General features: G+C 31.8%; 1 protein-coding gene across 1 annotated transcript; it reads right to left on the bottom strand.

Moving 5' to 3' along the window:
- Positions 1 to 1789: 1789 nt before the first annotated feature.
- On the bottom strand, positions 1790 to 3658 carry LOC141672029 (bifunctional pinoresinol-lariciresinol reductase-like). The gene is made up of 4 exons (XM_074478513.1): positions 3090 to 3658; positions 2582 to 2822; positions 2137 to 2340; positions 1790 to 2054 (listed from the first exon to the last, which is right to left on the bottom strand). The coding sequence occupies exons 1-4, from the start codon at positions 3417 to 3419 to the stop codon at positions 1894 to 1896; spliced, it is 936 nt and encodes a 311-aa protein (XP_074334614.1). The 5' UTR covers positions 3420 to 3658; the 3' UTR covers positions 1790 to 1893.
- Positions 3659 to 11566: the final 7908 nt, after the last annotated feature.

The following is an 11566-nucleotide window of genomic DNA, read 5'->3' as shown; positions in this document are numbered from 1 at the left end:
GCAATCAAAAAGGGGATAATTCGGTCAAAAGTAGAGATCCTGACCGAAAATCCTGATCGAAATAGAATCTTGGCCGAAGGAAGCAAGTCCTGATCGAAAATTCCTGGTCGAAATAATAAAAAAAAAAGAAAAGAAGGGAGGAAAAATCCTGGCCGAAATTCGACCAGGACTCCTGACCGAAAGCATCCTCCTCGAAAAGCCTTCGACCAAGGCACAGTAGAGGCTAATTCGACCAGGATCCTGGTCGAAATTTTTATATATAAAAAAAAAAATCTGAAAAATTACAGAAAAATAAGGAAATTCCTTAAATATTTTATGAAAAATGTTAATATTTTCAGAAATAAGGAATAAATCCAGAAAATTAAATGATAAATCCCAGAAATTAGGGAAAAGATCCAGAAAAATAAGGAAATTCCTTAAATAATTTCTGAAAAATGTTAATATTTTCAGAAATAAGGAATAAATCCAGAAAATTAAAGGATAAATCCTAGAAATTAGGGAAAAATCCAGGAAAATAGGAAAAATTCCTTAAATATTTTCTGAAAAATGTTAATATTTTCAGAAATAAAGGATAAATTCCAGAAATTAAGGGAAAAATCCAGAAATTAAGGATAAATCCCATAAAATTAAGGGAAAAATCCAGAAATTAAGGATAAATCCCAGAAAATTAGGGAAAATCCCAGAAAATTAGGGAAAAATTCCTGGAAATTAAGATAATTTCTGAATAAAAGGAAGATTCATTGTAAATGTGTAGGTCGCTCCACACTTTACGCAAAACAAAACCCTATAAGGGGACGAATAGATTTAACTTCCGCGAAACCTAATCAATGTTTCCCAAAAGTTGGGGGGCAAATGATAGGGATAAATAAGTCCTGATTTTATAATTAATGGGCTGCTAGGCCCAATAATAAGATGTATAATATTCAGACCAGAAAGGTTAAGCCTGATGGACCAGATCAGGCCTGGTGGAATAAAAAAGGCCCAAAAGCCCTGATTATTAATTAATTTCGTAATTAATTAATAAGGGAAAAATCAGCTATTGAGAAGAGTCCCGATAAGGATATAAATCCTTATAGATTAGTCTCAAGGGGACCTAAAAGGATAAGGAATCAGCTTCCTACTTCCTAGGACTCCTAAGTCTATCCTAATTCAGAGGCTTGTCCACCAAGTCTCCTATACCAAGTCCAATTCAAGGACTCCCACATCTATATAAGGGGCCTCACCCCACAAATCAGAACTACGTTTTTTGGCTTGATTCTCTAATTCACAGAGATACGTAGGCATCTCGTAAAGGCAGATTGAGTCACGAAACACGAGAGCAGCCATTAAAGGCCTTGAGCTCCCGAATCTTAGTAATAAATACAGCAAATAATAACCTTAGCTTTTTATCCATAACATAAGTGATAATTATTGAATAAATTTAGAATAACTCAAAATTGTGAATCTATCGAGCAAGCAAGTTGGGTATTGAGATTTGAGAATAATTCATTTGGGATTTGTATATAGGATTTAGGAATATAAGAATATACGATTCTTTCTGTGTGTAAAAGAGTCAATATGTTAATATATTATTTTTAATATTAATTATTAAATGTTAAATGTTAATGATTATTTTAAAAAAAACTTTATTTTTTAAAAATATTTTTTTATTAATTTCAAACTTTGACCGATTCGGCCGATTTTTGACCTGATTCGACCGACTTTTGACCGATTTTTCAAAAAATCGTACTTTGACCCGCTCCCATTAATCAATTAATCGGCCGAATACCGGTTAAGAGGAGAGGGGGAATTCCAAATCAACCAATACCAATTTATTTCTTGCGATCCACAGGAACACACAAATAATTGCACATTTATTTCAAAGATAAGCCAGGAAAACTTGCAAGGACATAATTAGATATATCGTTTGAGATAATCATCTACTGTTATGTAATTGACTTCAGGGTAGAGCTTGGACATCTCCGCATCATCTGCAACTTCAAAATTTGCCAAGCATCCTTCGTAGCAGACGTGGTAGTAATGCGTTAATCCCACCTGCTCTGCATAATCTTGTTCTACATGTACAGAAGATATTAATCAGAACACACAAATACAGAGGTTATCTAATATGCAATACAGTAAAAGTGCATTGTGTACCTTTCTTCATAGCTAGAAACTCATCTTTCGAGATGGAAGATTTTGTTAATTGCTTGCCAATATGTTTTTCCCACAACTGAATCACCTCGTTTTGAGACAGTATGTTTCGAGGTGGCCTAATGTACAGACTCTTGTTCAGAGCTCGCAGATCATCCACACTCTTGATTGTGTATGTGGATATATCATCCTCGTCTACACATATCACTACAAGGTATACCAAAAAATATGATAAGCACCGAATCAACAATTCTTAAAGACGGTTAGCAGTCTTTGTGAATTTAGACTGCGTAAGATTAGCCTTATTCTTGGTTTTGACAACTATATATTCAGTAATAAGAGATCGAGGAATCAAGAATGGTGTAATGGTTTTACGACTATTCAATAACTTAAATTTAAAAGTAAAATTGTTGGTGCATGGTCACTTGGTAAGGGAGGTAGTAAGCACCTTTCTGATTGCCATCTCCTAACAAAAGAACAGAATCTCTTGACGGAAGAATGTGGCCTGGTTGATAAAGGCCACCAACAAAGTATCCGGCAAAACAATTGGCAGAGATGTAAGTATAGGGTATGCCTGCATTTTCGATAGCTTTTCTCACCACTAATTTGTCATCAAAAGTAATTCTTCCTGGCTCAATACAGTTTTCCATTGTTGCTGGATCTGTCCCAAACTCCGACGGATAAAATTTCTGCAGTAATGCATTTAATCAATAATCATGACAGAGATTGTGAAGGCATAATCAGAAATCAGAATTAAAAAGCACGACGTTTTTAATTCTGAGCAAAAATTTCAATTTCATTTTCCAGGTCTGCAGCAAGTGATGCACTAAAATTTGAGGTATGCTGCAGTGAATGGAGCAAGATTTCTATCTCATGATTGAACTTTGGTACTGAATATCAGTTACATTTTAAATGAACCAAGAAATATTTTTGACTAAAAGATACAAAGTGTTCACCTTAACATTCCCAGATTCTTTGATAGCATCAACAAGCTTAAGCTGAAGCAAAATTTGATGGCTTCGAATATGGACACCAGATATAGCACAGATCACAACATCCACCAGTTTAACAGCATTCACCAGGCTTTGATGGTTATCGAACGAGCCGGAAACAAGGTGAGCTCCCTGAGCCTTAAAAGACAACAACAACTGTATCTTTTCGATATCAACACCGATCTCAGGGCGATGAAGAACATATGTGTCATGACCTTGTTCTAAACTAGCCTTAACCAATCTTTTTCCCAAGTACCCTGTTCCTCCTACAATCAAGATCTTGCTTTTCACCATTTTATCAAAAAACTTGAGAAAACAATTGTTGTGCTTTACAGGCAATGTAAATTCAGCTTAACAACATGACAACATGTCTGGTTCTATATATAGATATAGACTTAACAACCAAAGAAGTGATCTTGCATGACTCTTGTGGTAAGACGGCTCCTTAAAATAAACATAATTAGTACTATTAATTAGTATTAATCATGCCACGCCTGTTGCATTTCTTCAAAGTATTATGGAGACCGGACCATGTGGTTTCCTCAAAACAATAAATTAGTACTAAAAATTTGTTGCATATCTTCAAAGTTTTATAGACACTGACCCAAGTCCTATCTTTACTCTTGCATTTTCCTGTTTCTTCCCGAATCGGAATGTTTCCGTTAACTTATTATACATCCCTATCCCAATTTATTTATATATTTTTCCCGTTACGGATTGGTTCACGACGATTAATTTCGGGCTCATTATATCCAATCGGTTAGGATCCAGGGTTATGCAATATGTTAGAAAATGGTAAGGTTCAAACCACTTTAAAAATTTTACATGTGCTCTTGATGAAATTATCTAAAATTAATTGTTGGAGGTTGTTTTTTGTATCAAAAATTTAAATTTTCATGTTTAGATCAAAGTTATTTTCTTAGTATAATTCATATAAAAATTGAGATGAAATTTATAATTTGAAAAGGGTTATGTGGATTTATCCCACATTGATAATATATTAAGAGGTTGTGTACTTTATATAATATCATGTGCAAGTGTAGTGTACAACTATTAAGACATATGGTTGTCCATGATGTTATTGTGTGTTTCGAGCGCCTGCACACAAACTCTAATATACTTAATATTTATTTTAATTAATGTAAAATTTTCAGTTACGTTTTAACAAACTCTGATTCCGACCGCATTAAATGATGATATATCTGATCTATGATATATTCTGTTGATCAGAGTTTAACAAACTCTAAACTCTGATCATTAAATGATGATATATTTGATTCTGATACGATTCTGATTCTGATATACTCTATCAAATATAATTTAACTCAGAATATTTATTTTAATTAACGTAAAATCTTCGGTTACGTTTTAGTTTTGTTTATATACAGAATTTAACGTTTGGATAAGAATATACATACTCACGTACTTGTGAAAACCATATATGCTACTTCTCTCTTTACTTCTCTCCTACAAACATACAGACATTTGTATAGGTTTTTTGGGAGAACTGAGGTACATGTTGCTGTTGAGTATTACGTGACTGTGAACGCATTTCTGTATGTAGTTTTATCCTGAAAGCGATATTGTTATAATCTAACACAGTGTAAATGGGACAATAATCTCTTCAAAAACAGTCTAAACTTCTTGAACGCTAGGCGACTCAGCTGTTATTGATTTTTTCAGATTTGTTAAAATTTCTATTAGAACTAAGTGTAACTATCCTCTCATTGTCAATTGAATTTAACGTTTGTAAAAGAATATACATACTCACAGACTTGTGAAAATCATATATGCTACTTTTCTCTTTACTTCTCTCTTACAAACATACAGACATTTGCATAGGTTTTTTTTAGAGAACTAATGTACATGTTGTTGAGCATTACTTGACTGTGAACGCATTTCTGTATATAATTTTATCTTGGAAGCGATATTGCTGCAATCTAACACAGCGTAAGTGGGACAACAATCTCTTGAAGAACAGTCTAAACTTCTCGAACGTTAGCCGACTCAGCTGTTATTGGTTTTTTCAGAATTTGTTAAAACTTCTATTAGAACTAAGTGTAACTATCCTTTCTTTGTCAATTCAGTTACTTATTTTATCTTGTTGTTTCCGCCTTCGTGTTTTGTTTCGCTAATTGATTAATTGCATCTTGTTGTTTCTCCCTTCGTGTTTTGTTTAGTTAATTAGTTGATTGTCTGTTCTTGTTAATCTATGATTATATAATAGTACTATTATTGCGCGTGGTGTAATTATTCCTAACAAAATATAGGACATACGATTTGATCAATAATTTTTTTTTAAAATAATTATACATAAAATAGTTTTTTTTTCTAATTTTCTTCGTAAAAATTAAAATTATGACATGCACGTCAACAATTCTAAATTTAAATTTCAAAATAATAATAATAATTACATATAATATACAACATAGTTTATGCTTTTTAGTAATAAGAAATACATACTTTTAAATGAATCAGAATAGTGTCAAGGTGCCAAAAATAGCCAGTTTTAATAATTACCTAAACTATCCTTATTTTAGACTTGGGTTCGATCACATTCATGTAATTATATATATTTTTTTACAGAATTTAACTTATTTAATTTTAATATGATATGACTCCCTACAACTACATAATTATATAAGATTCATTTATAATATAATTTCTATTATTTGGTTCAATTTTCTAGAACTACATGTCTACATATAATCAGATAATATTTATTTATTATTCACCCTTAATATTAGTATTTAACAAGTTTAATTAAATCTCTTAAATTCGAGTTTGGCCTTGACACGGGTTATTAACCAGTATATATAATATGTATAATTAATTATATTTTTCCCAAAAAATATATTTCATTAAAACTTTAATTCATTAAACATTAGAGGAATGGAACGAGACTAGACATTATCCCCTCCCAAATACCATCAACTAGTAAACTTAATAATATATAATGGGCATCATATAAAAAAAGTCCAACTAAAATTAAAATTCTTGTATATATATAATAAATACCTCTCCTCTATTACCTCTCCTTTCTGTTACCAAAATAATATTTACTATTTTCCTTCCTGTCTTTTTGCTAAGCAATACTCCTCAGTTTACCTTTTTCTCCCTGAAAATGACAGCTTCATGCATGTATTATATTTTTGAAAATTTTCTCAAATTAAGATTTTAAATTCACACTTTTATTTAGAAAGGGAAAACTTAAAAAATAATTCCCACATTTATCTTTTTATTCTATTTAAAATATGTCAAAAAAAATTAAAATGACTAGTAGTATTTTAGGACAGAGGTAGTATTAAGAATTCCTTTATCCATAATAGTTAGTATTGCAAATGTACAGAGTCGTTTTTAAACAGAACTGGGGATCAGTTCGTTTAAAACAATTCGGTTCAGTCTTTTCCTTAAACGAGCCGATTCTGAACATGAGAATAAGTTCGGATGAGTAAACGTGCCGTATCGAATTTTTTGGCTGTTCGGCTCGGACTTAGCTCATTTAGCTCGTAATTAGCTTTAACTCGGCTAATTCAACTCGGTTAAATAAAATTTATATATATTACAAATAATAAGTATTATTAATCACTTAAATATTTTTATTAGTACACTTTTCTCGTCAATTATTAATGATTTTATAAATTTTGTTTAAAATAAAAAATTTACTTTTTGGACCATTAATTTTTACATTTAAATATTTTGTAACTTAAAAAAATAAAATTTAAGTAAAGCATCAAAAATAATATAATTTCAACATCGATAATTTAAAATTTATAAGGTTATAAATGTCACAATATTTTAATATAAAATTGGATATTTTTTAAAACTCGAATTGAAAAATAAAATGATGTAGTTTAAAAAATAAGCGTAGAGTGTGATTGTGTAGATCAGTATGAGCTATAAACAAGTATTTGATCTTGAAGTAATTTGTAAAACTATAGATTATGCTATAAGGTTGTCCGAGCAGAAAATATATGCGAACTATTAGTGCACAACTTGACTTTATTCGAACTCGGCACAAGTTCGGCTCAATTCGATTGTTCGTGAGTAAACTCGTGAACATCAATTTATACTCGGTTATTTAACTCGGCTCAGCTCGTTTTAAAAAAAAAACTCGGCTAAGTTCAGATAGAACTCGGCTATGCTTCGCTCATTTACTGTTCTAATAATAGTTATTATGTCTACACCCAATGCAAAAAATATGAGCAATTTTAAAATTGTCATCTTGTTTTTATCATTGTACCTCACTAATATATAAATTAATTCAATAAATACCGTAGTAATAAAATTTGAAAATATGATTTAATTGGACGGAGGGGAGTACTACTGTATTTTTGTCCGGATAATCTTGTATTTAATTTAAAAATTATTCGTGCATAGAATAATGATTATGCTTTTTGTGCAAGACATGCCTTAATATAACAAGACTAAGTCATATTGACAATCCTAAGATTTAGTTGACTTGTAATTTGTATGCATTATTTAATGATATTCATTGAGTCTATAAGAATGTTGAAGAAGACTAGATTGGAGTATTTTTCAGTAAACTGCCAACAAGCCAAGAAGAAATATCTTGAAGAAAATCAAGCCTGATCATGCATCAGAATGAAGATAAACAGCTTGGTAAAGAATAATGATGTAGATTGAAAAATATTCTAAGTCAAATGTCGATAAGTCATAGATCAAGGAATATCGAGAAGTATATCGAGAACTACTCAAGCTTGTAGATAAATCAGTTTGGCCTGTAGAGAGGTCATTTCTCTTGTAGAGAAGTCATCTCACTTATAGATAAGTCACTTTTCATGTAGAGAAGTCAACTTGACATGTAGAGAAGTCGAGATGTCGACAAGTGAAAATGCATGTAAAGAAGTGGAAATATCGACAAGTCATTTACACATGTAGAGAAGTGGAGATATCGGCAAGTTATTTACACATGTAGAGAAGTGGAGATAGTGACGAGTCATTTACACATGTAGAGATGCAGAGATATCGACAAGTCATTCTACATCGCGAGACATACATTGTTAGATATATTTGAGATATCATGTTTAATATGTTTCATGTTTAGTTTTCAGATCTTAACAAACAGGACATATCAGGACTTACTGAAATCAGGACTTACTGGAAGTCAGAACTTAATATCAGAACTTAAGGTCATATCAGAACTTAAGTGCAGGAAGACTTTCATATAAGGAAGGAAGTTGATTTACAGTAGAAGATCGAGAATAAAACAAATGAAGATATGCATGGAAAGAGTTAGAAGACTGGAAGACTTGTGGAAGATATCTGATTGATATATTTTAGGAGACAGAATTATATTCCATATCAATTAGAAGTTATCTTGTAACTGTGTACTATATAAACACAGAATTCGGGTTTACACTATATGTGTTATCATTATTGAGAAGATTATACATTGTAACCTAGCAGCTCTTAGTGATATTGAAAGAGATATGTCCTAAGTCCAATCATGTATGAGGATTTAGGAATAACTTTTATGTAATCTGTTTTTAATTGATTATAAATTAATTAAGAAAAGTTCTTAATATTATTAATTAAGAATTTAATTTTTGGAAATTAAATCAAGTGAGAGAATCATTTCTAAAGTGTTTAGAAATAGGATTAATAATTAAAAGGTGTTTTAATTATTAGTGAGAATAATAAAGGGTTAATAATAATAATATTTTATGAGAAAATTTTCAGCTGAAAATTTTGCCTATAAATATACTATTATAAACCCTATTTTTGCCTCAACCCAAAAAGATTTACAAAACCCTAATTCTCTCCACCTCCTCCTCCTTCATTACATCATTTTCTTGGTGGATACCGGTGGAGTGCTTCACACTTGAGGAGCAGCTGCTAAGGATCTCCGCTCGTGGTTATTGGATCGCATTTGAAGATTAGAAATCGATCCCTCGATTTAATTTATGATCTGTATGCGTATTATATGGATTTTATATCGTAAAAATTATTTTACCATACTTCCGTGATAGATAAAATCCTATAATTGTATCAGAGCATAGGTTGTATGCATATAGATCTGTGATAAAATTTTCAAAATTTTATGTGCTTGTATGAATTAATTATGATTTTTACAAGTTATATCATGGATTAATTATGACTGATTAGAAATTGTTTCTCAGAATTATTTTGACTGTAGATCTGGGTTCTACAAGTGTTGTAGATCGTCTGGGTATTTTTTTCATAATTTTATGATGTATGGATTAATTGTTATGAATTTTTGAAGTTGTTTCAATTAAAATTCGTAATTAAATATGTATATATATTTATAATCTGTTATATATATATATTTGATTGCTGCTGGGACATTAATGGTCATCTGCTGTACTGATTTGATGGCCCCACGTCGTTGGTGGTGGGGCGGCGGCGGCTGACTAATAAAAAAAAGGGAAAAGCTGACAGTCGGCTGCTGCAGGACGCGGGGAAAGAGGGTGTCGCGCATTCCGGGAATGCGTTACACCCTGTAGCGCATCCACGGAATGCGGTACACCTTTTAATGGCTTAAAAGGGTTGTAACGCATTACCAAAATGCGTTACAGTGCTTGTAACGCGTTCTTGTAATGCGTTACAGCCCATCTGTTTTATTTTAATTTGATTTCTGGGAGTTTCGTAACTCCGTTTTGGGCGTACAATATATCGTTGGATTCGTTTTTCCGAGACGGATCTAATGGAATTGTCAAATATTTTTTATATAATAGTTTTGAACTATTTATATTCCCGATAGTGTTTTAAAGCATGTTTTAATTATTTTAATTGCTTTTAAATGCTATAATAAATTAGTACATCATTATATCAATGTGTGACATGATAATTGCTTGCATGCTTACTTGTTTATTTATTTTTATATATGAGATATATGCCTATGTTTACCATGAGATGATAGATTTAGGTGAACTTAAATCAATATAAGGCGTGCTCTAGAAATTCTAGAATAGGATTCGTTTCTTGCCTTAATATAAATATTATGAATACGATCATGAGATTCTTGTATTTATGAAACACGTAATTGAATATGAATTTTCAATATTGAGAGAAAGGATGATTCTGTCAACAACATATTTCTATCTGTAAGAAAGGATTATTAAGTGACGCCTCTTGACAATGCTCCACCCGATCTGAGAATCATCTGATTATCGATTATTGATTTGAAATATTTAATTTAAAAGGAAGAATCTCTTTATAATATGATTATGCTTGTAACGTAATATAAACCCTCTAAAATTAAATAATATCAAGTAGTAATTGGCCAATGACACAACGGGCTTGTGTCGGTCATAGCCTTCCAACATGGTAGAAAGTGGTTCTTATTTTTAAATCATTATCGTTTCGTGCTACAGCCGAGGGCTTTGATTTCGAAATAAGAAGTACTTGTCTATTACACAGAGATGTGTACATTGAATTAGAATATAAAGGTCGTTACGTGCTACAACCGTGGGCCGTTGGAGACTGATTCAATTGTACGAAATGTTGGGTTAGACTTGACTTAGAATATTGAGTTTGTCGTGCCACAGCCGTGACTCAATTATTCAAGAGGCTAAAGTTATATTAGGGAATAACATAAGATGTAATTGACAAGAGTTGTCTTCCTATTGAACATCACATGACGTTTCGTGCTACAGCCGAGGTTATGCGATGGAATGTAGGATCCCTATTCCCACTAGCATTATGAATGCTTAATTTTCACTTAGGGGTTGAATAAATTAGATAAACTAGTGGGAGACACTTATGAATAAAAACCCGATTCATATAGTGTTTTTGAAATAAAATTGAATATTTGCTAAGTGTTGTTATGTGTTTATCATTTACAGATTTACTATATTCGTTATGTCTTCTGCACTATCACTCTGGAGCATACTAGATGCTCACAAGTTGACTGATCCTAATTTAGCTGTTTGTTTTCACTGTAACAAGTTGGGGCACTGGAAGAGGAACTGCAAGGTTTACCTTGCAGAATTGAAGAAGAAGAAGGGTAGTGAGACTACCGCTTCTGATTCAGGCATGTTCATGATCGAAGTTAATATGTCACTAGGTCAAATTTCTACTTGGGTATTAGATACCGCCTATGGTTCTCATATTTGCAATTCGTTGCAAGGACTAAAGGGAAGTAGGACTCTTGAAAAAGATGAGGTGATTCTACGTATCGGCAATGGACCAAGGGTTGCGGCCATATCTGTAGGATCATTTAGTTTACATATGCCTACGGGCAAGACTATTATTTTGAATAATTGTTATTACGTTCCCTCTATTGTGAGGAATATTGTTTCTATTCCTATGTTGGATTTGGATGGTTTTTCATTTATTATTAAGAATAATGAATGTTCTATCCTTAGAGATAATTTTCTTTATGGACGTGGAATTTTAAATAATGGTATGTATGTATGTGACATAGAGCATGATTTACTTTAGATTGAACAAACTAA

This window comes from Apium graveolens, chromosome 7 (genome assembly GCF_009905375.1).
Source record: "Apium graveolens cultivar Ventura chromosome 7, ASM990537v1, whole genome shotgun sequence".
Lineage (NCBI taxonomy): Eukaryota > Viridiplantae > Streptophyta > Magnoliopsida > Apiales > Apiaceae > Apium > Apium graveolens.
Note: the sequence above shows the minus strand (reverse complement) of the source record. Positions and strands in the feature narration are given on the sequence as shown.

Bases quoted from the DNA above. Each gene is read 5' to 3' on its own strand.
- LOC141672029 (XM_074478513.1), bottom strand. From the start codon at position 3,419: ATGGTGAAAAGCAAGATCTTGATTGTAGGAGGAACAGGGTACTTGGGA. The intron at 2,341-2,581 runs GTGCTTACTACC...TATACCTTGTAG, and splicing joins AGGAGATGGCAATCAGAAAG to TGATATGTGTAGACGAGGAT. The intron at 2,055-2,136 runs GTACACAATGCA...CTGTACATGTAG, and splicing joins GTTTCTAGCTATGAAGAAAG to AACAAGATTATGCAGAGCAG.